The sequence below is a fragment of the Triticum urartu genome, chromosome 2A (assembly GCF_056163025.1).
Source record: "Triticum urartu cultivar PI428250 chromosome 2A, HENAU_Tu73, whole genome shotgun sequence".
Taxonomy (NCBI): Eukaryota; Viridiplantae; Streptophyta; class Magnoliopsida; order Poales; family Poaceae; genus Triticum; species Triticum urartu.
The window spans coordinates 734,618,914-734,641,956 of NC_141874.1; the positions used below are offsets into that span (position 1 = coordinate 734,618,914).

The 23,043-nt window shown below is 44.7% G+C and overlaps 3 protein-coding genes across 4 annotated transcripts; 2 read left to right on the forward strand and 1 right to left on the reverse strand.

Annotated features, from left to right (window-relative positions):
- Positions 1–2,373: 2,373 nt before the first annotated feature.
- LOC125540205 (cytosolic sulfotransferase 15-like) lies at positions 2,374–3,492 on the forward strand. The gene has a single exon (XM_048703781.2). The coding sequence runs from the start codon at positions 2,423–2,425 to the stop codon at positions 3,386–3,388; it is 966 nt and encodes a 321-aa protein (XP_048559738.1). The 5' UTR covers positions 2,374–2,422; the 3' UTR covers positions 3,389–3,492.
- A 5,711-nt stretch (positions 3,493–9,203) lies between these two features.
- Positions 9,204–10,570, reverse strand: LOC125540212 (cytosolic sulfotransferase 5). The gene has a single exon (XM_048703790.2). It carries the CDS (start codon positions 10,470–10,472, stop codon positions 9,435–9,437), a length of 1,038 nt encoding a protein of 345 aa, XP_048559747.1. The 5' UTR covers positions 10,473–10,570; the 3' UTR covers positions 9,204–9,434.
- Positions 10,571–18,646: 8,076 nt separating this feature from the next.
- On the forward strand, positions 18,647–22,508 carry LOC125540208 (G-type lectin S-receptor-like serine/threonine-protein kinase B120). 2 transcript variants are annotated; one of them, XM_048703786.2, is made up of 7 exons: positions 18,647–20,134; positions 20,365–20,469; positions 20,560–20,747; positions 20,827–21,037; positions 21,137–21,374; positions 21,461–21,611; positions 21,685–22,507. In XM_048703786.2, exons 1-7 carry the CDS (start codon positions 18,889–18,891, stop codon positions 21,991–21,993), a joined length of 2,448 nt encoding a protein of 815 aa, XP_048559743.2. In that variant the 5' UTR covers positions 18,647–18,888; the 3' UTR covers positions 21,994–22,507. The 2 variants fall into 2 exon arrangements, with proteins under 2 accessions (XP_048559743.2, XP_087401383.1); XM_087545257.1 differs by having other exon boundaries at positions 18,889–20,134; positions 20,365–20,747; positions 21,685–22,508.
- The last annotated feature ends 535 nt before the right edge of the window (positions 22,509–23,043 follow it).

A 23,043-nucleotide genomic window follows, 5' to 3' on the forward strand; every position in this document is an offset into this window, starting at 1 on the left:
AGAGCGTTAAACATGTTTGGTGCTCAACATTGAAGCGATTTGAACCGCTAGATAACATGATTTGACAGTTGAGATGATTTGGATCTGCCCTTTTGGGTCTTTTTATATTGGTATAGATATGGATCAGATTTACCTATATTTAATCCACATCATAAGTTGCTCAAAAAGGACTCCCTTCAGGTATTGAAGCTTGATTGAGCAAAAGTACTCCTATAATAACAATGACCATTATCCAGTCTTTATCCAACCAACTCGATAATACTACCCATGGCAATCAAACATTGTTTTTGAGCTCTCGTCGGGGTTTGGCATGAACTTTTCCCAGATTCGCATAGTGAAAACTTTCTGCACAACTGGAAAACGTTGAAATCTTTTTCCAAGAGAGAAAAAAACTGAAAATGAAATCCACTCCAGAGTCATCAACAGAACTAGAATAAAAATACATGCTATTTCCCCATCTGATCATGCAATGCAGTGCAAACTCGTTAACATTGTACAGATACAATATATACAACAACATACTCCTCTGTCCCATAATATAAGATGTTTTTGCAAGCTATATGTTAGCTTGTAAAAATGTCTTATATTATGGGCTGGAGGGAGTAATTTCTGACGTATGCGTGGAGTAAAAATGAGGCACATACTACTCTTTTTTTCTAATTCCAGCAAACTCCCCAAAACTTTGGAGGTTAACTCTAGCCCATACACCCTCTTTGTAAAATGTAGCACATTCTAGACTTTAGTTATAAAAATTGCCAATTCAAAAAGCCATGAACATAATCATAATCATTTCAAAATCCAACTACAACAAAATCCCTTCAACTGGTCAAAACATTTCCTTCAAAGTGAGAGGTTTTCAACTTACGCAAAGCTTCTATGTTTTAGCCTTTCAACTCAGCCAGATTAGCCATTTTATTGAACTACATAAAGGGACATAAAGAAATAAAACAACAATTCTTTGCAAGTTTACGCTTATGCCCCGGTGATGGGGCCTTATGGGGAAGGGATGAGCCCCTTTGGCTTATAATAAATTTGGTTCTTTGTTTTGCTTTGCCTTGAGAGGACCTATAATGCACTACAATGTAAAAAGGAGGTTATTTTTTTTATGCAGTGGCCTACATCAGAATAGGCCTCAACCACCTATACGAGATTGAAAAGGCGTGAATGCTTCCCTGCAAAAAAAAAAACAACGATGCTGACCTCGAAACACACATATCATGTAACTTGATCTCCAGATTTAAATTGTATTACCAATCTCCTTATCATCAAACATTTTGATCTTCAAAGAAATGGTAAACCAATACATTTGTCTCCTTATTGTTTAGGAACACACATTGTTTTGGTTCCCATCAGTATAAACATGAATACCTTTTTGTCTAATTGTTTTTCCTTCTCAAAGGCTAGAGGCAGGATTAATGTAGTTTTTCTTTTCTTTAATCCAACTATATATTTATTTGGGATTGCTCACCACGTGTGCCATGTGGTAATCTGGCTGTATTTCTGCCACGAGGAAAACATTATGATCAATTCGTTGCGCTCTAACTAAATATTTTTGAACATAGTTAAACTTAGAATGTCTGGCCTTAAGACATGCATTGCATTGTATAGTTCAGAAATAGTTAAAAAAATGGCATTTGCAATATTTTTCTGCCATAATGTGTTAACAACTCTTGATTATTCTTAAAAAACTATGATTTATTATTATTTTCAAAATGCAGATTTGTACAAGTCATGAAGGGTTGTATGAGAATCGACTTTCATCTTATATACTCCATTATTGAGATGATATAAGCAGAATTGTTTTATGTTGCCACAGTACGACAGGGTAATTAATACGTGGTGCGTCCCATACTCTAGATTATTGTGCGAGATGTGGGAACATCGATCAGTGCAATTTTAAATGTCTAGAATGTAGTGCGTGCTACATTTTAAAAAGGAGGGAGTATGAGCCAGGGTTAACCTCCAAAATTTCATGTAGTCTGTTGGGAATTTGAAAAGTACTAGTAGTAGATGAAAACCAGCGTAAGAAAAACAAAAAGAAGAGAAGGTTTTGCTCTGAATGGAGTGATGCTATGGCCTATGGCCAACAAGAGAAATGAACCCCAGTGACCAACTCTCCGGGTGAGGGATCAGCACGCCGAGGTTTGCGGATTGGACAAGTTTCATTTTGTTTGAATCTGCAAAGGTGGTGGTAGTTGTTGGACCTGGACCTGTTGCTTTGTTGGTGGATGATGGCGAGCAAAGGTATGAAGCTGGAGATGAGGATGATTGATTGATGGCAGTAGGTAGGGTTAGCTAGCACATCCCTGTCCCCTCGCTTCGCTCATAACATCTGCTACCAGTCATGGTTACGTCTATATAACACACCCCAAATCCCTTACCTAAGGTCGACCCACACACTCTTCCACCTCTCACTCTCAGTATGGCACAAGTTGAGTCTGAGATCAAAGAGAGCTCTACTAATGAGTCCGAAGCTCTCATAGCTACACTTCCCACAAGGGAAGGATGGTCGACGCCACTCACCCTCTACAACAACTGCTGGCTGAGATCACACATGCTGAGAAGATTCATGCTGGTGAGAGACAACTTCAAGCCCCGGCGCGACGACATCATCCTCGCCACCCACCCCAAGAGCGGCACCACCTGGCTCAAGGCCCTCGCCTTCACCATCTCCACCCGCTCCCGCTGCGACCTCACCGACAGCCCTCTGCTCACGACCAACCCACAGCGGGTCGTGCCCTTCATCGGAGCCGTGGGCGGAGACCTCGACTTCCTCGAGACGCTCCCTTCGCCGAGGCTGCTCGCCACCCACCTGCCTCTCTCGCTGCTCCCGCCGGCCGTCTCCACCGTCGGCTGCAGGGTCGTGTACCTCTGCCGCGAGCCCAAAGACGCCTTCGTGTCAAGGTGGCACTTCGACAACAAGATGGGCAAAGGGGCTCCTATCGCCCTCGACGTTGCATTCAGCATGTTCTGCCAAGGGTTCTCCCCGTTCGGGCCCTTCTGGGACCATTATCTCCAGTACTGGAAAGAAAGCTTGGCGAGGCCGCAAGAGGTGATGTTTCTCAAGTATGAAGAGATTGTGTCCGATCCGCTCACGGTCGTTAGGAAGCTCGCAAGCTTCCTGGACGTGCCCTTCACGGAGGAGGAGGAGAAGAGTGGGGTCGTCGATCAGGTTGTGAGCTTCTGCAGCTTCGAATCACTTCGCAAGCTAGACGTTAACAAAACAGGAGGTGCGGAGCGTGCAGGAGGTAAGATTTTCATCCAGCACTCCTCACTGTTTAGGAAAGGGAAGGTTGGGGACTGGGTGAACCATATGAGCGAAGAAATGGGAGAAAAAATGGATCGCCTCGTGGAGGAGAAGTTCAAAGGATCTGGTCTAGAGTTGTGAGATGTATTCTTGTCTTGCTTGCTGGGAGAGTGCCTACAATGTTGATGTATTATGAAGTCCATGTGCACTGTAATAAAATTAAATAATCATCATGTTTATGGTGACCTGGCCATTCTGAAAAGTTAGTTGCGGTAATGATCCGTTTGCTGTTTGTTTTTTTAAAAGCGCAATATACTAGTATGATGAAAAAGTTGCAATAATATTAATCTCAGGATGTTACCAATTACACACAGCCTCTACAACAATTCAATATCACGACCTAATTGAGACAATGAGGATGCACACAACCAAAAAGAATAACAACAAGAGGAAGAGGAAAGAAAGAAAGTCCATATTCCGTACTCCAACTGCTTGGAACAAATCAGTAGCAACTGTTTGAATTGTGAATATTTAACATATTTCAAATTACTTTTATAAAGGATGCTGGAGTACCCATCTTCCTGGGAGCTTTCGCGGGTGAGAGTCCTCCATGCCATCCATTCTACGCACGAGCAGTGCTGGCTTCGGCCTACCATACGCGCATCCGTCCGATCATGACGCACGCCACATACCGGCCATTTATCCTGCGTGAGTCCATGCCACACACCGTGCGCCCAGGGCCACCTACTGCAGAGCAGTGGCGGAGCTACGCAAGCAAAGTTGTGCGGGCCGATACAAAGAGAGAGCAACTATTTTTACCAACATGGCCCAGTTTACTTTCAATCCTACATTGTATTTGCTATGTGTTGGGCGGGCCATGGCCCATTTTCCTAACACATAGCTCCGCCAGTGCTGCAGAGGGTTTGCGTCATGCTTGCGTTGCATGTGTGCTCTCGCATGTTGCGTCGCACGCGATGGGCGAGCTTGGCCACGGTCGGGCTGCGCCGCACGTGCGACCCAAGCAGAGCGTTTCCTCCTGGTAGCCTCTGGGCGATCGAGTGCCCTCCATGCCGTTGGATCCTTGGTTTTGTCGGCATGCCTATATTATTGATGTATATGAAATCTATCTGCATTGTAACAAAATGGAACTCATCATGCCGCTTTGAAGTTGCCTGCGTCTGTTGTGTGTTGTGCTGCGCTATGCGGCGGCCGGGCATACTCTTCTTCTGCTTACCTATACGTCACAAAATCTCCCGTAGGGCAAAGAAGAGCCACTGTGGTGGAGGGGCGCAGGAAGGGAAAATTCGTTGAATGGAAGAGCTGCAGGCAGCGATTGGGAGAGAGATATTACAGAAAATAGGGCAGATATAGAAACGCACATCCAGTACCAATGCACGCCCCTCCACTTGCAGCCCACTTGATAAATAGTAGTAGAAAATAGGGTAGACGACATACGCCTGCCGCGCACATATGTATATCCAATCCAAATGGATCCGTCATCTGTCCATCTCTCAGCATCTCTATGTCCACTCCCACTTCTCAGCATTTTTCAATTCAGTGCGTGTTTGGCGAGGGGAATTTTTATTTTTGTTAAAGGACGTTTTTCATTAGCATTTATTAAGGTGAATAGGCGATACAAATACAATAAGCATACACCAGACTTCTATATGATTAGGATGCATACAGTCAACTAACACACACAAAAGGATCACAGGGGTTTTCACCCGTTTATTGAGGATCAAACTTGATGTGGTGAAACCACGCATCTAGAAATATCTTGGTACTCATCAAATAATTTCGAGGACCATGTTTATCTTGATACTCATACTAAAATGGCCGTATGCATCCTCAGTTGGTGCAGAGGTCGGGAAGTGAAAATTTCACCCATTTTATAGGGTTGGGGAAGTGAAATTCTCCCCTAATATAAAGCTCGACCCCTCTTTCCGCTCCCGACACTGTGCGGCCGCTGCCGGGCCACACCGGGTGGCCACCACCCAACCTCCCCTCATCCTCCACACAACTCCTCTCCCTCCGCAGCCGCCAGCAATATCGCCGGGCGAAGGCTCTGTGACGCGGCGGCGACAGACCTCTTCTGGCATCCTGAGATCTGAGGCGGCGGTGGCCTGACCTAGACCTCCTTGCGACGAGGATGGCGAGCAGCGGCGGCCGGGGTGCGTCGGGGGGGGGGGGGGGTCTGCTGCAGCCTACGAGATATGTAGGAGATGACGGCAGCGGTGGCCGGGGCGCATCCCCGGCTCGATCTGGGACCTTTGGGTCTAGGCGGCCAGCTGTTGTTTCATCCTCGAACTGCTACATCTCGTCGGCTTCGTCGATGGCTCGCAGTGGCACTCCGGGTCTACATCGCATCACGAGGATTATGGCTGTGTTGGTCATCTCCTACGTCGGAGGTGGTCGGCATGAGGCTGGGTGATCGGATCTCCAGATCTGTCATCTAGTCCCAGCTGCGAGTCGGGGAAACATAGTTGCCGGTGAAAACCGAGCCGACGGCGGACGATGGCGGCATTCTGCGCCATCACCTTGATGAGGGCATCGTCCTGTAACTATTGTCGACCCACTCGTGCTGCTCCGGGGGAAACCCTAGGATCTGATTTTCCAGATCGGATTGTGGAGCAGCGCTGGAAGACAGAGGCAGGAGGTGGAGCGTCTTCGTCTTGCACGGAGCTTCGGTGGTGACATCAAGTCATGTCTGGCCAACAGGTGCTACACTTTTTCATGCCTGTTCGGCAGGTGCTACGCATGACAGATCTTCCAGAGTCTTCGCGTCTGGATGGACGAGCGTAGGGAGGGGGTGCCGTTGGGCGCCGTGGTGGCGTCGACGGATGGCCGGACTGGCAAGAATAATGCGGATCTCTCTCCTGAAGATGGGTTAGCGGTTTGATGATGATGGCGGCTTCTAAAATGTGTGCATGTGGTGTACGCTTTAGGTCCGTTGCACCGGCTGTTGGTTCCAATACGTTATGTGGATGGACCGACGACGACACTAATTTTAGATATGGGGAGTGGGAGCACTCCACATTATCGTGTTTGTAGGTGTGAGTGGTGGCTTTGGGTGGCTTGATGTATGTTCTTGTGAGACCTTTGTTGAATAAGTAATAAAGATGGATGCATGCATCGATTAATGCAGAGACCGGAGGGTCTTAACCTCCTTTTTCAAAAAAACACACAAAGGATCACACCTGCAAAAGGCAAAATCATGGATGGCCAGAGTAAAAAAGTAAAAGGAAAAAAGAGCAACAGTGATCCATGCGGGAGCGAGGGAAGAAACCAAGATGATGCAAGAGAGCATGATCTGCGCCTGGACATTGTCACGCGGAGTGAATGCCCTGCACAAGCCACGCGGAGTGAATGCCGCTAAGAGCCGTCCGGGGAGCCAAGAACATCCATCGGTGCACGTGTGATGCTAGTCAAGAATATTGACGAGTGGAGATGGCACTCCTAAAATCACACACTGAAGATGCTCTGACGATCCCACACTTCCAGCGCAAGTGCATGTTCCTGATGTCATGGATGTAAGTTTGACAGTAAGGTATACAGGTACGGATTGGAGGGCAGTGCCCAGCTACGGCGCAGTTGTTACACTCGGATTTATGAGTTTAGGCCCTTCACGATAGAGGTAACAACCCTACATCTCGATGTTCTGAAGCTATTGATTGAGTGTATGGTTTACAAAGGATGCAAACCCTTGTTATGGAGCAAAGGGGTGGCTTATACAGAGTTCATCAGGTCCTCATGAATGCCACCATTACCAAGGATTAACGGGAGGGTTTAAGGGCGCATGTTACTGGTAACAAGCGCAATAATTACACTTGATGAGGGTGGATGCACATCCCGATCGTTGCAATCCTGGGGAGCCTTCTGGTATTCTCTGACCGAGTGATGACATGTACTCTAAGTGAAATAAACCGGTCGAGTAGAGAGTTGTCTTCCGAGTGGTTTATTGCCTTCCGAGTGAATGTCAGGCTGCAGAACATCTGACCGCTGGTCCGGCCCTGTGGCCAATTGTAAGGCGTATGGAGGTGCGGAACGTGGAGGTAAGATTTTCATCAAGCACTCCTCACTATTTATAAAAGGGAAGGTTGGGGACTGGGTGAACCATATGAGCAATGAAATGGGAGAAAAAATGGATCGCCTCGTGGAGGAAAAGTTCAAAGGAACTGGTCTAGAGTTCTGAGATGCATTCTTGTCTTGCATCTATCAGTGGGATCGGAGTGCCTATAATATTGTATTGATGTATCATGAAGTCTATGTACACTGCAATAAAATTAAATAATCATGTTTATGACGACATGGCCATTGTGAAAAGTTAGTTGTGAGAAAGATCAGTTTGTGTTTTTTTATAAAGAGCAATATACTAGTATTAAGATTTATTTATTTTGCAAAAATATTGATATCAGGATGTTGCCAATTGCACGCAGACTCTGCACACCAATATACACCAATACAATGTCATGGCCTAGTCCAAGCACACACACAACCAAAAATTATGAAAAGAAGAGGAAGAGAAAACAAAGAAAGGCATTACTCCAACTACACAACAAATCAGTACCGACTGTTAGAATTAGTGGGCTTCGCTCATGTGAATAACTCTCATATTCCAAATAAATCAAAACACTCATGTATGGCACCGAGGTGGAGGTGCAATATTTAGTCCCACATCAGACGTGGAGGTGGAATGTGACACCGTGACCGACATATGCTCTATAGTAGAGTCTCCGCACTTCAATAAGTGGTGGGTACGAGGAGAGGAAGAGAAAAACACACACCCACTCGCCTGGCCGGGTTGGTGCCGGTGCGAAGGAGGCGGGTCAGCAGCAAGCATGTGAATGGTCTTCTGAAAAAAAAAATGTGCCTTGCATGAGCACAATTCTTTTTGTCGTTTTAAATTGTTTCGAAGTTGGAAATCTAGTCAGTGTAGTCGCGCTATTCGTCACCCTGGGTGAGGAATAGTTATTCTTCACCCCCCCCCCCCTCTATTTTACCATCAATGCACCGTAATTTTACGTTCCGTAAGTTTTTGTCTTATTTCCAACGCAAAAAGCGACCGTAAGAAAATATATAATTGTCGTAAAAAATATTTTATGTTATGTAAAATTACAAACGTAAAAACATAGTGTAAAATACACATAAACTGCAAAATTTCTTGTCTTATGACCTATATTTTTATTTTCATATGCCAAATTTTACGTAGTGAATTAATAGGAATGTATTTATTTGAATTCCAAATGAGTTAATTAGTTGTTTCTGGCGCCAACATGTCCCCATCAGGAACGCTTGCGTGTCCACCCGCAAGCAGGAGAGCAAGTCTTTAGAACCTCTTGCCTTTGTGATCTTGCATCGGAAAAGGGTGAATTAGGTTTCTGGAAAACGCTACGTGTAACTGCTCACTTTCATCACCACAGGTCGCTTTCTTTCCAAGTCAGGTGGCATCGCGTACCGTTGTATCCAATGTTGTTTCCTTCGACCGCTCTTTGCCAAAGTCATCGTCAACAAACATCACTTCACCGAAGAGAAGGAGAAGAGTGGGGTTGTCAATCAGGTTTTGAGCTTCTGCAGCTTCAATCACTTCGCAACCAAAGCTATGTTTGTCCAAAATGATCACTGTGTGTGTGTTTGTATGAATTTGGTATTTTCAAAATAGGGATCGGGGCTGTAAATGCCAAGTTTTGATATCCGTCTAGTCACTGTCCACAGGCGTGTCCGTAGGCGTATAGAGACTTGAATTATGTATACGTGGTTGTAGATGCTTTTAGAAGATGTGCTACATGTTGTGCCATACTAGATATTAAGTTGCATGCACCAACTAGTTCACCAAACTACTCTTTCCATCTTTTTTACTCCACATATTTGGTTGGTCTTAAGTCAAACTTAGTGAAGTTTGATCAAATTTATATTAAAATGATCAACATCTACAACATAAAATAAATGCAATATGTAATTATATTTCATGACGGACATGGTATTGATTGGTACTGTGAATGTTCATTTTTTTTATAAACTTGTCCAACTTTGAAAGGTTTGACTAAAGACAAACCTAATATGTGGACTAAAAAATTGGATGGACTACTGATACTGATTTAAAAGAAAATGCTGGCAATACATTGCAGGGATTTATTGGATATATTGACGGGAAAACGACCAGAAAAGTAATGCGTGAATGGGTAAAATGTCACTGAAAAGTGAGCCCTGTCCCGCGCATTTTGTCAGCTACGATCTTGTCCAGCCGACTCGCCATTTCCGGCGTCATGTGGTTCACCCAATCGCCGGACGCCCCATTCCTGAAGAGCGCATCACGCGGGACGGGGAGGAGGGGATCCAAATGCCCAGTTTTGTTGGCGTCCAGGCCCTTGAGGTGCCCGAAGCTGCAGAGTTGGACGATGCTGTCGACGGTGCCGGCCGCGTCCTCCGCTGCGGAGAATGGCATTCCGAGGAACCTCGCCAGCTTTCGCACGTTCTCGGCCGGGTCGCGGAGCAGCTCCTCGTACCGCAGGAAGAGCACCTTGTCCGGCATCGCCCTGCTCGCGCGCCAGTAGCCGAGGACGTGGTCCCAGACCGGGCCGAACGCCACCGCGCCGTCGCAGACGGACTCGAAGACGACGCTGAACGCCAGGTCCGTCTGCAGGCGGCGGAGGAAATGCCACGCCGAGACGGCCATGTCCTTGGGGTCCCTGCATACGTAGACGACCCGGCAGCCGGGCACGGCCGACGGCACCATCGGGAGCGGCATGTGCGTGTTCATGAGGCGCCGGGACGGGAGCGCCTCGAGCTCCGCCTCCCGGCCGCCCTGGAAGAGGCCCTCCAGGAAAGGCACGCACTGGTGCGGGTTCAGCCGGCGGAGCGGGTGGTCGGCGCCGGCGGGTGGGTATGCCCTGCGTGCCATCGTCGCGAAGGTCAGGGCGTTGAGCCACGTGGTGCCACACTTGGGCAAGCTGGCCACAATGACGTCGTCGGGGCGAGGCTCGAATCGCCGCTGGAGCGCGATGGCCGCCGGTACGTGGATATCCCGTAGCCAGAAGCCCTGGTAAAGACGGAGTTTCTTGACACCGTTGGCCTCCAGCGCGCTCGGCAGGGTGGACACAAGGTCCGCATGCTCTTCCTCAAGGACCTCCTGCGGCGAGGAGACGGGGTTTGTGCCTACAGCAACAAGGGCGTCCGCGAAAGGAACCGGCCCTTCTTCTGGCATCGCCATGGAAGCCAAGGTCGGCATGCTAAAAAATGGCAAAGAAGAGCCACCGCGGTGGAGTGAAAGGAAGAGCTGCAAGCAGCTAGCGATTGGAAGAAGAGAGCGGCGCTGGAATGCTGGCGTGTGAGAGGGAGATCATAGAAAATAGGGCAGATATAAAACGCACAACCAGTACCATGCACGCCCTTCCACTTGCAGCCCACTCGATAAAATACAGTAGAAAATAGGGCAGACGACATACACCTGCAGCGCACATATGTATATCCAAATGGATCCTGCCCACATTCCATCTCAGCATCTCTATGTCAGCTCCCACTTCTCAGCATTTTTCAATTCACTGCGTGTTTGGCGAGGGGAGTTTTTATTTTTTGTAAAGGACGTCTTTCGTTAGCATTAATGAAGGTGGATAGGTGATACAGACACAATAAGCATACACCCGACTTCTATATGATTAGAATGTATACAGTCAATCAACAACACAAAGGATCACACATGCAAAAAGCAAAATCATGGATGGCCGGAGTAAAAGAGGAAAAGGAAAAAAGAGCAACGGTGATCCATGCCGGAGCAGGTGAGGAAATAAAGATGGTGCAAGCGAGCACGGTCTGCACTTGGACATTCTCACGCTGATTGAACACCCTTCACAAGCCACGCGGAGTGAATGCCTCCCAGAGCTATCCGGGGTGCCAAGAACATCCGTTGATCGATGCATGTGTGATGCCAATCGAGAATACTGACGAGTGGAGATGGCACTTCCAAAATCACACATTGAAGACGCTCCGACGATCCCACGCCTCCAGCACAAGTGCATGTTCCTGATAAATCTTGGCATGGCCACCGGCCCCAAACAATACACCATAGGCAAGGGCAGGAGTTCCCGAACGACGTCTGACACCACTATCATACATCTTTCGCTCGACACCACTGCCGATGGGAGGTGCATCTCCCGGGCCATATGCCTCCATGGAGGTTTACAACTTAGGACAGCGACGTCATGGTCGCTCGAAAGGAGACTAGAGCGGGCATTTCTCCAGGAGCACGCATCTCAGGCTCTCAGCTCATCGAATCTAGCCAAGGAATTAGGGATATAGCTCCACGTCCACGCCTAGAAACACGGCGCCAGAATTGCGTCACTGTGGTTGGCATGACACCAAGTCAGATAAGGTATTTCTCCCAGAGCATGTAGCAGCCCCCACCGGATACGATGGAACCAACTCTAGAGCACCAGCAACAACGGCTAGTAGTGGAGAATGGAAGTTTGAGAGCAAGGAGATATACAATCCATTGTTTGGGGGGCAACATAGCAGAGGAATGAGAATTAAAGAGGAGGATTCTCATGTTGCCCCTATTAATTCATGCACGATGGAACTTCCGAAATTATCATTACTAATTCCCACCACATAACTAACAATCAACTTTCAAGTCGAATTTACACTATACTCCTAACTTTAGGCTGCCCATAGTAGGTAGTATCATAAGTTAGTATCATGCATATGATACTAGCGTATGATATTAACTCAATAATGCATAGTATCATAGAATAGTACCTTAGATGACCTTATTTATTGCCATGCAAGATATATAGTAGTATAATATTTATTACAATATAGTATCGTGATATGATACTTAACCATCTTTTTCTTCATTTAATTTTGAGAAAAGTATGATATTTGTCCCTCAAGTCCCCAAAAGTATAGACTTGGTCCCTCATGATTTTTGGTACAGATTTGGTGCTTCAAGTCTCAAAACCTAAGTTTAGTCCAAAACCAGATTTTGACCAGTTTAACCGGATTTGACCGCCCAGATTTTGACCGAGTTTGACCGATGAACAGTAAATTTGTTGGGGAACGTTGCAGAAAACAAAAATTTTCCTACGGTTTCACCAAGATCCATCTATGAGTTCATCTAGCAACGAGTGATCGGATGCATCTACATACCTTTGTAGATCGCGAGCGGAAGCGTTCAAAGAACGGGGATGAGGTAGTCGTACACGACGTGATCCAAATCACCGGAGATCCTAGCGCCGAACGGACGGCACCTCCGCGTTCAACACACGTACGGTCAGCGTAACGTCTCCTCCTTCTTGATCCAGCAAGGGGAGAGGAGAGGTTGAGGAAGATGGCTCCAGCAGCAGCACGACGGCGTGGTGGTGATGGAGCTGCAGTACTCCGTCAGGGCTTCGCCAAGCACTATGGAGGAGGAGGAGGTGTTGGAGAGGGAGAAGGAGGCAACCAAAGGCGTGGATGAAAAAGCCCTTCCTTCCCCCACTATATATAGGAGGGCCTAGGGGGGGCGCCGGCCCTAGGAGATCCAATCTCCTAGGGGGCGGCGGCCAAGGGAGGTTTCCCTCCCCCCCAAGGCACCTAGGGGGTGCCTTCCACTTGTGGGACTCTTCCTCTGTGAAAACCCTAGGCGCATGGGCCCCTTGGGGCTGGTGCCCTTGGCCCATGTAGGCCAAGGCGCACGCCCTACAGCCCATGTGGCCCCCCGGGGCAGGTGGCCCCACCCGGTGGACCCCCGGGACCCTTCCGGTGGTCCCGGTACAATACCGGTGACCCCGAAACTTGTTCCGATGGCCGAAACAGCACTTCCTATATATAATTCTTTACCTCCGGACCATTACGGAACTCCTCGTGACGTCCGGGCATATTTCCAATAAAATTTAGAAAAACAAAAAATTATCTGCTTTTTTGCATCCAACATGCGCAAGACCACGAAAATTAGCACGCAGCTTGCGCATGTAAGCACAATGCATGCCAAAATAATCCAGTTTTCTTTTTTAATTTACTGTCACTAGTAGAAAACAGGGCTTTGGTCACAGCTCAATATACACATTAGTCCCGGCTGCATCACGAACCGGGACTAATGTGAGCATTAGTCCCGGTTCGAGCGGCTAAAGGCATTAGTCCCGGTTCAAATGAGACCTTTAGTCCCGGTTTGAGATACGAACCAGTACTAAAGGGTGTGATGCCCTTTAGTCCCAGTTCGTGTGTGTCAAACCGGGACTAAAGGGGTTCGTGTCTCAAACTCTACCCCCCCCCCTGTGTATCGCCATTTCAGTTTTGAAAAAAACAAAAGAAAATGATAAAAACTTCAAAAAATAAAATCCTTCGAGATGTAGTTATATTACTACATCTACTAGTTAGGAAAATTTAAAAACTTAGATTTGGACATGTTTTGCAAAAAAGTGTTATGAAAAACGGCTATAACTTTTGCATATGATGTCGAAAAAAAACTTATAATATATTAAAATGTTCAGCACGAAAATATGCATCCAATTTTGACCGCCATAGGCCGTTTTGCACAATTTTAGAATCCTCAAATTCTAAAAGGAAAAAAAGTTATGCTCAAGTTTCAGTTTTTTGGAATTTTAGTTAAATCTGGTCAAAGTTGGATCAAACTACTTATTCAAGAAGTATTAGTGTTACTAAATAATTATTCAAGAATATTAGTGTTACTAAATAATTATTTCAGGTTTTTGAATTTTGGTCAAATCTGGTCAAACTGTGGTCAAACTATGGTCAACCAATGGTCAAACTATTTATTCAAGAAAATATTAGTGTTACTAAATAATTGTTGTTTTTTAGAATAATAGTTTCAAACTCAGACAGTGAAACGTGTGACTTCATGTTCAAGCAAAACTCCTGAGGGTTAATAGGATTGACATCTTACTATTGTTAGAAAAACAACAAGTGCAGAGTTGGAAACAAGGGGGAATAGAACCCGAAAGTTAAGCGTGCTCAGGCTGGAGTGGTGAGAGGATGGGTGACCGGCCGGGAAGTTAGATAATTTGAAATGATGAGGGGTGATTAGAGATTAGAGGTTAAATTGAGCAGTGATGAGGGGTGATTAAAGATTAGAGGTTAAGTTGAGCAGTGATAAGAGGTGATTAGAGATTAAATTGTAAAATAATTCAGAAATTTGAAAATCAGGAAAAAAATATTTAAAAAAATGAAAAAAAACCCATAAAATTTCCTTTAGTCCCGGTTGGTGTTACCAACCGGACTAAAGGTGGAGCTCCAGACAGCGGCCACATGAAGGGCCTTTAGTCCTCGTTCGTAACAAAACCGGGACTAAAGGGGGGGCTTTAGTACCGACCCTTTAGTTCCGGTTCCAGAACCGGGACTAAAGGCCCTCTGAAACCGGGACAAATGGGCATTTTTCTACTAGTGTGTTCATTTGGTCAAATTCGGTCAAACCCCGTAAAAGTGGTCAAAATCTGGTTTGACTTACCCGGTTCTGAGACTTGAAGGACTAAATGTATACCAAAAAATCTTGAGGGACCAAGTCTATATTTTTGAAAAACTTAAGGGATCAAAAACATACATTTCTTTTTAATTTTATGCCACCTCATCAAAATTGCTCCGTGGCCTTACCAAGTCTATACTAGATATGATACTCTTATTACCAGCAGCCTTAGACTCACATTCCCTTTCCCTAGAAATCATATCCTCAAAAACCGGTGGTGGGCATGAGTAGTAGGAGATGGTGGTGGTATGGTCGCTGGATGGGCCGTTGTGCAAAGAGGCTTCCAACGGTGCCGCAACTAGTGGTGAATCTCGAACCGGTAATATTATACCAACTCATCCAATATCCAAACCTCCATGCATATTCCATTTCTTTTACTAGGTTGGTATTTCTAGCCCAAGCCCCACCACTTTTGGTCAGTGACAGCAGAATTGCATGCATGAGTCTCTACTCCCCCCCCCCCCCCCCCCCCCTCTCTCCCAAAGTAATCCATCAAATTTGTTTTTCTTATAAAATGTAGACAAGTCAAAGCCTCCTTTAATTTAAAGGAATTTCATAGGAATTCTAGAGGATAGGATTCTTATAGAATTTTTTTCTTTAGAGTCCTTTGGTTCATAGGAATGGATTCCTATTCCTACATAGAATTGGTTCCTATCCTCTACATTTCATAGGAAAATAAAAAAGAGCCTAGACTCAATGGAAAAATTCCTTTGGTATCAACCAAATGACATCTTGTTTCCTATTCCTACTCATAGGATTTGAGATACATGTCATCTCATTTCCTACAAGATTCCTATTCCTATGATAATCCTATCCTATGAACCAAAAGAGGCCTTGAATCTTTTACAGTAAAGTTCCGTTAGTGAAACTTTTTATATATTTGAACTGCTCACGCCAAGACCTTTAGAACAAAGACCAATCTTGGTTACATTTCAAGATGTTTAGATTTCAATGTTTTAATCCACTCATTTCAATCAATCTATTTCAGTGTAGCAAATGAGTGAAATCATTTTTTCTGGCGGCTACCCGGGGCAGCTGCCCGGGTTCAGCCATGCACTCTAGTTTGAATAATAGCAGTAAATGGAGAGCTAATCATCATACTAAAGGGCAAACAACTGATAGACAGCAGCCATGTGTACTTTGCCCCGGCTCGCCGGCCGAGCTGGCTCCGCCACTGAATCCGCATGGGAGTTCATGCCACTCTTTGGGCAATTTGGAATTGCCGAAATGAGTGTGTTTTAACTGATCATCTATTCCATTTTTTCCATGGTATCTTTATAGCTACGACGTCAATCTGTATGTGGTCATCACTATAACGTATGAATGCGCGGGGGCTTATGGCCTTTGGGTGTAATTGTCTGGAAATGGTTGTGGTGGTTTTGTTCAACCAATTTGCCTGACGTGTCGGTAGCAAAAATGATGAATTTATTGGTATTTGTAACTACTGATTTTTTTTTACAAACTTGATCAAAGTTTATAAAGTTTGACTTTCAAGAAAAAAAATTAAATGCACTATAATTTGGCATGGAGGGAGTAGAAAAGTGAAATGGGGTTATGCATGATTGTGCTATATCCTACGATCCATGCCTTCGGCTCATGTACTATATGCAAGTTGAAGTAGTTTTTTTTTTGGAAAATGCAAATTGCTACTGGATAATGCACTTTTTTATAGCAGAACTGCATAATGCAGTTGGAACTAAGCAGAGAAGAGGCAGGCCCTAGGCCCAGATAGGAAGCATGGGATCTCATCGAGCGGAGCAACAGAAGTCGGTCAGCCCATGGGAAGTTAGTCGTGCTTTACCCGCACATATCCTGCTCGCGGGAACTATGGTAGCTCCCCTCGTCTGAAGCGCCCCGCAGCATGGTTCAGACGAGGAAAAAAAATATAAATACATGATTAACATTTATTTTACACATCAGGAAAAAATATAAATACATGATTAACATTTAACATGTATTTTTTGTTCCTAATTTTTCGATATATATTGTAGATTTTTTTTATACATCAGCAACATTTTTATATAAATTTTAAACATTTTTTAAATACAGGATTAACATTTTTTTAAAACATATATTCTTTATGTCTACTTTTTTCATACAGATTGTACAATTTTTTATAAAGCACAACAATTTTTTTATACATGTTTATAAATACATTACTAATATTTTTTCATATATATATATATATACTTTTTTCCATACGCATTTTTTTCCATTTTCTATGTACACCAGGAATATGTTTTATACACGTTTAACATTTTTAAATACATGATTAACATTTTTTCATATACATATTTTGATGTCGCATTGTACATTTCTTGTATACATCACAAACATTTTTCTATACTCCCTCCGATTCCAAAAAAAGTATCATGTCTTTAGTTCATCTTTAATTCAAATTTAAACTAAAGGCACAACACTCTTTTTTTATCGGAGGGAATACATTTCTAATATATTTTTAATCCATGATCAACACTTTTCAATTTCTGTGTGAAGTGATTTCTATAATAGATATATTTAGAATATTTCGAAATATAAGCAAAACTAATAAACAAAATAAAGTGAAAAACTAAAGAATTCCAGAGGAACGGTGTTCCTACAAAAATCCTGCAGGAAACCTACGAACGAACGCATCCTTAAAAGCTTGGATCGTATATCATGATTATTAGCATGTGAAAAATAATTAGTGGACAGGGGCCATGCCCCCCCCCCCCCCATTGTACTTATTTAGGCTGGTACTTTCCTTTTTGCTTCCTACATTTTCTTTTCTTGGTTCCTACATTTTCTCTTGTTCCTATGTTTTATATTCCTATGAACCAAACGGAGCCTAATTTTGTATTCTCGGTTGAAACTGACGCCTCTGTGTGTGTTTCATTCTTCTCCAGGAGTGAAGGATGTGATGCTGGAAGCCAGCAAGGATGAGGTGAAGGTCACGGTGACCATGGACGTGGCCACCATGGTCCTGTACCTCACCGAGGAGCTCAACCGCGTCGTCGCGCCCGTCAAGAAGGACAAGAAGAAGGATAAGGGGAAAGGAAGCGAGATGACGGCCCTTCCATGGGTATAAAAATTATACATTTTGTTGTATACATCCGAAACATTTTCTATACTCCCTCCGATCCAAAAAGGTGTCGTGGCTTCAACATTAATTCAGATTTAAACTAAAGGCGCAACACTTTTTTTTTGCATCAGAGGGAGTACATGTTTAACATTGTCTAAATGCATGATCAACACTTTTCAATTTCTGTATATGAAGTGATTTCTATAATATGTAGATAGAATATTTCGAAATATAAGCAAAAGTAAACAAAATAAAGCGAAAAACAAAAGCAGAGAATGTGAAGAAAAAAACGGAAGAAGAAGGAAAAAAAAAAGCTCTGAAGGCTTTGTTCCCCGCTGGACCGGCCCATTCTGGCAGCTGTTGACGCCCACCATCCTGCCCCCCGCTGTGGCCACTGCTTCTGCTGCCGCCGGCGGTTTCAAAGCCAGCTAATGACGCCACCGCCGCCTTTATCTTCTCAGCCTTACCTGTGCCTCCCCGGCGAACCAGTCCGGCACTCCATCGCGCTGTCGTGGCCATCCCCCGCTGATTTCCCTTGGCCCTTCGGCTGCGCGCCGTCGCCGGCAGCGATGGGCCCGCCACGCTTACCGCCGGTATACTAGTCGCTCGGGTTGGTGCGCCACACTCCCCTACGCCGTCGGCGTCGGCCGCCACCGTCACCACGAGCTACCCCGCCGGAGCTCCACCTGAAGGTAACCCATTTCCTACCATTACCCCCTTTCCTGTTCTTCAGTAAGACTACTACTTGTACAGTTGTATGCCGCCAAGAACAAGTTTGCCTGCTGTACGCAACACAGCGAAAAATCTGTAGCCTACTACGTAGAAGATATTTCTTTGTGTGAACTCCACACGGAGACCAGCAGCCAATGCTGAATAATACTGTAATACTCACTATTGCACCTTGCATTGTGTGGTCATCCGAGACTCCTGCAAATGTGATTGACTGATGAGCTAATTTCAACAAAAACCACACAGAAGTCAGAGCAGCGTTTCCCTCCACACAGAAGACCGAGGCTCCGATCAAGCAATCGATCCCTAAGCATCTTCTTGGCTGCTCCCTCTGAAAAAAAAACCTTCCTTTGATCCTCACAGCACAGACATCAGGCATATGCGGGAGAAGGCTGAATAGGTATGGCTCCCCTCCAAGTTGTTGTCCTCCTGTCTTTCATTTGTCTCTGCAAATCCGACGACCACCTTACTCCCGCAAAGCCGCTCGCCGCCGGCGACAAGCTCGTCTCGGACAATGGTGTCTTTGCTCTCGGCTTCTTCTCCCCAAAGAACTCAACAAACGACTCGTATGCCGGCATATGGTACAACAACATCCCTGAGCGCACATATGTGTGGGTCGCTAACCGCGACAACCCGATCACAAAAGCTTCTCCTGGGAAGCTGGTTCTGACCAACAACTCCGACCTCGTCTTGTCTGACTCCCAAGGCCGCACTCTTTGGACAACCATGTGCAACTTCACATCCGGAACCACCGGAACCGCTGCTATACTGCTTGACTCCGGAAACTTGGTCATCCGGATGCCAAACGGCACAGACATATGGCAGAGCTTCCATCACCCAACCGACACCATCCTCCCCGGCATGCCTTTACCACTGAGTGCAAATGATGATCTCTACACTCGCCTTGTTGCTTGGAGGGGCCCTGATGACCCAGCCACCAGCGACTACTCCATGGGCGGTGACCCTAGTTCGGACCTCCAGGTTGTCATCTGGAATGGGACAAGACCGTATTGGCGCAGATCTGCGTGGAATGGTGAATTGGTCACTGCCTCGTATCAAGGTAGCACTGGCTTCATCATGACCCTAAGAATTGTCTACAGAGGGGATAAGTTATACATGACATTCCCCGTCTCCGACGACTCACCAAGCATGCGAATGGTGCTGCACTACACGGGCGTGTTTAGGTTTCTGGCATGGAACAGCAACTCGTCGTCATGGGAGGTTTTCACAGAGCAGCCAAGTCCTAGCTGTGACCAATACGCCTATTGCGGACCATTTGGCTACTGTGATGCCACTGAAACAGTTCCGAAATGCAACTGCCTCGGTGGGTTTGAGCCCGATGGTGTTAACTTCTCCAGAGGGTGTCGGAGAAAGGAGGATCTGAAATGTGGTGGTGGCGATAATTTCTTGACCTTCAGAGGTATGAAGATACCCGATAAGTTCGTATATGTCAGGAACAGAGGCATCGACCAATGCAGAGGAGAGTGCAGCCGTAATTGCAATTGCACTGCGTATGCTTATGCTAACCTGCAAAATGGCAGCACGTCTGATGACGTGTCAAGGTGCTTGATTTGGTTGGGGGAGCTTGTCGACACAGGAAAGTTTCGTGATGGCGAGAACCTGTACCTCCGTCTAGCCAGTTCAACAGGTATACATCTTCCCTTATGCGCTTATTGATTGTAGGGCATGACTTATCCTTTTTATGTTGAATGCTAGATGTGGTTTAGGATGACACAATCACGTCAAACACAACATCACAAGAAATGCGTGTAGAACTTTGAAAGCATCATTCTCTTGCTGGACTATATTACACTTCGAAAAAATGCATGTTAGATTTTGAAAGCATCATTGTCTTCCTAAATTTCTGGCTTTCTGCAGTTGCCAAAGAGAGTAATGTATTGAAGATTGCACTCCCAGTAATTGCTACTGGTATTCTGATACTCACATGCGTCAGCCTTGTTTTTTGGATATGCAAGTCAAGAGGTAAAAACAATATTTGCTTCACTTTTTCAGTATACAATTTCCGTGAGTTATTCATAAGATACAATATTGATATGAAGCTATTTCTGTCAGGCAAACGACGGATCAAGAAAATTAAGAATAAATATACACGACAACACTCAAAAAATTATAAATCTAACGAACTTGAGAACGAAAGTATAGAACTTCCATATATTTGCTTTGAAGATGTTGTTATTGCAACTGACAATTTCTCAGACTGCAACATGCTCGGGAGAGGTGGCTTCGGAAAAGTTTACAAGGTAAAAAGTTTAACCTGATCATCATCGATAAAAAAAAGTTCCCATCTTTTGTTCAATTGAAGAATGATGTGTTGTGCAGGGACGGTTAGAAGGTGTCAATGAAGTTGCTGTCAAAAGGCTTAGTAAGAATTCTGGGCAAGGAGCCGATGAGTTCAGAAATGAAGTAGTTCTGATTGCCAAATTGCAGCATAGAAACTTAGTTAGGCTTCTTGGTTACTGCACTCACGAAGATGAGAAGTTGTTGATATATGAATGCTTACCTAACAAAAGCTTAGATGCCTTCCTTTTTGGTATGTTCTGCTCTCATGGTCAAGTCTCCCAAAACATTCTTAGAATCACTGAATTTGTGATGGTTGTTAATGCTTTGAATTTTGCACTTCTCTTGCAAGATGCCACAAGAAATTTTGTGCTTGATTGGCCGACCCGGTTTAAGGTAATTAAAGGGATAGCAAGAGGGCTTCTTTATCTTCATCAAGATTCAAGGCTAACAATAATCCATAGAGATCTCAAAGCAAGCAATGTCTTGTTAGATGCGGAAATGAACCCTAAAATATCAGATTTTGGTATGGCAAGGATCTTTGGAGGAAATGAGCAACAAGTGAACACTATCCGTGTTGTCGGGACATAGTAAGTAATATGTGCACTAGGTAAGGCTTAACATTGTAATTTTCTTCAACTTAGTTAATTCAATTTTTTTGGAATGATTCGAACAGCGGTTACATGTCTCCTGAATATGCAATGGAAGGTTCCTTTTCTGTCAAGTCTGACACGTATAGCTTTGGTGTTCTACTGTTGGAGATTGTAAGCGGGTTAAAGATCAGCTCATCCCATCTCACAAAGGATTTTCCAAGCCTTATAGCTTATGTAAGTTAACTACTATGCTCTAAATTTTTTGCAACTGAAACACTTCAATAAATTGAGGATTTCATTGGTTTAGGCATGGAGCTTATGGAAAGATGGAAATGCAAGGGAATTGGTGGACTCGTCCATTACGGAGATCTGTCCACTTCATGAAGTTCTGCGGTGTATTCAGTTAAGTCTCTTGTGTGTTCAAGACGATCCAAGTGCTCGTCCACTCATGTCATCCACTGTGTTCATGTTAGAAAATGAAACAGCCCCGCTTCCTACTCCGAAGGAGCCTGTATATTTTAGGCAACGGAAGTATGAAGTTGAAGACCAAAGGCATGACTATGACCTGGAAATGTCTCTTAATGGCATGACTATGACAATGGAAGAGGGGCGTTAAATGTTTAGTTCCATTGTTTTCCTTTTTGTAAAATTCTCTATTTTCATAAACGGATTCCATATTTTGTGAACTGCACTAATGGAAGACCACCTGATCATGTGTGGATCACTACTTACGCAGTTGTTCCCTCTTGATGAATTTTTTGCATCCTAGCTTCCTCGGTTAGTCAATGGGTCTGGAACTTTGAATTGCTGTACTGGTAACAAGGCTGATAGAAAGTCCATGTTTTCTCTGAGCTGTGCAACTGCATCATAATGCAGCAGGAAGAACTGAGATGGTACACATGTATTAATTCAGGTGGCAGCAATGTGCCCCCTGAATTATAATTAACCATTTTCCTCTTCAAAAGGCGCCTTCTTTTAGGGTATAAGACATTGTTTGAAACAGGAAATGTGGGCCGTATTGGTCATAGTACAGCGTGTCGGTTCATGCCTTCATGGTACGTCGCTTTGAAATTCTGCTGTAATCCTGAACCCTGTACCCTGACCATTATGAGATGCTATGCTGAATGTGATTAGCAAACACAGTTATTCTTTATACACTGGCAGCATACTCTGACCATTATATTCTGTTTTAGCAGCACGTATATGGTTGAACAGCTGGATGTTCTATTTTTAGTGTAGACACATTTTGCTTATTATTATGACTATTCCAATACATGTATTTTTGTTATTATTAGCAAAATACACTCCCCAGTTGGTTCTCATCCATGCTCCACATTATATGGAGGGCTGCTTTCGAGAAATGGTTTGTTAAGTAAATGTCGGGCTTGGTATTTGCAGGCCATGTCCATGCTTATGAGAGATCCCTAAATTCCTTAGAGGCTGATGTCCATGTCCATACAGGCTCCTTATGTGCAAAAGAATTGCCGATTTTGGTCTGAATTTTGTATACCTCATCTTTCAGAGTCTGATGATTTTTTTTTTGGCAAAACTGAGTGTTGATTTCTCATGGTACTTTTCTGTGTGTACTGCGCTTGCAGTACTGTGTATCCAGTGTCAGCCGGTGGCTGAGAAGGTGTATAAATTTCGTCTGATGTCAAACAGTGCA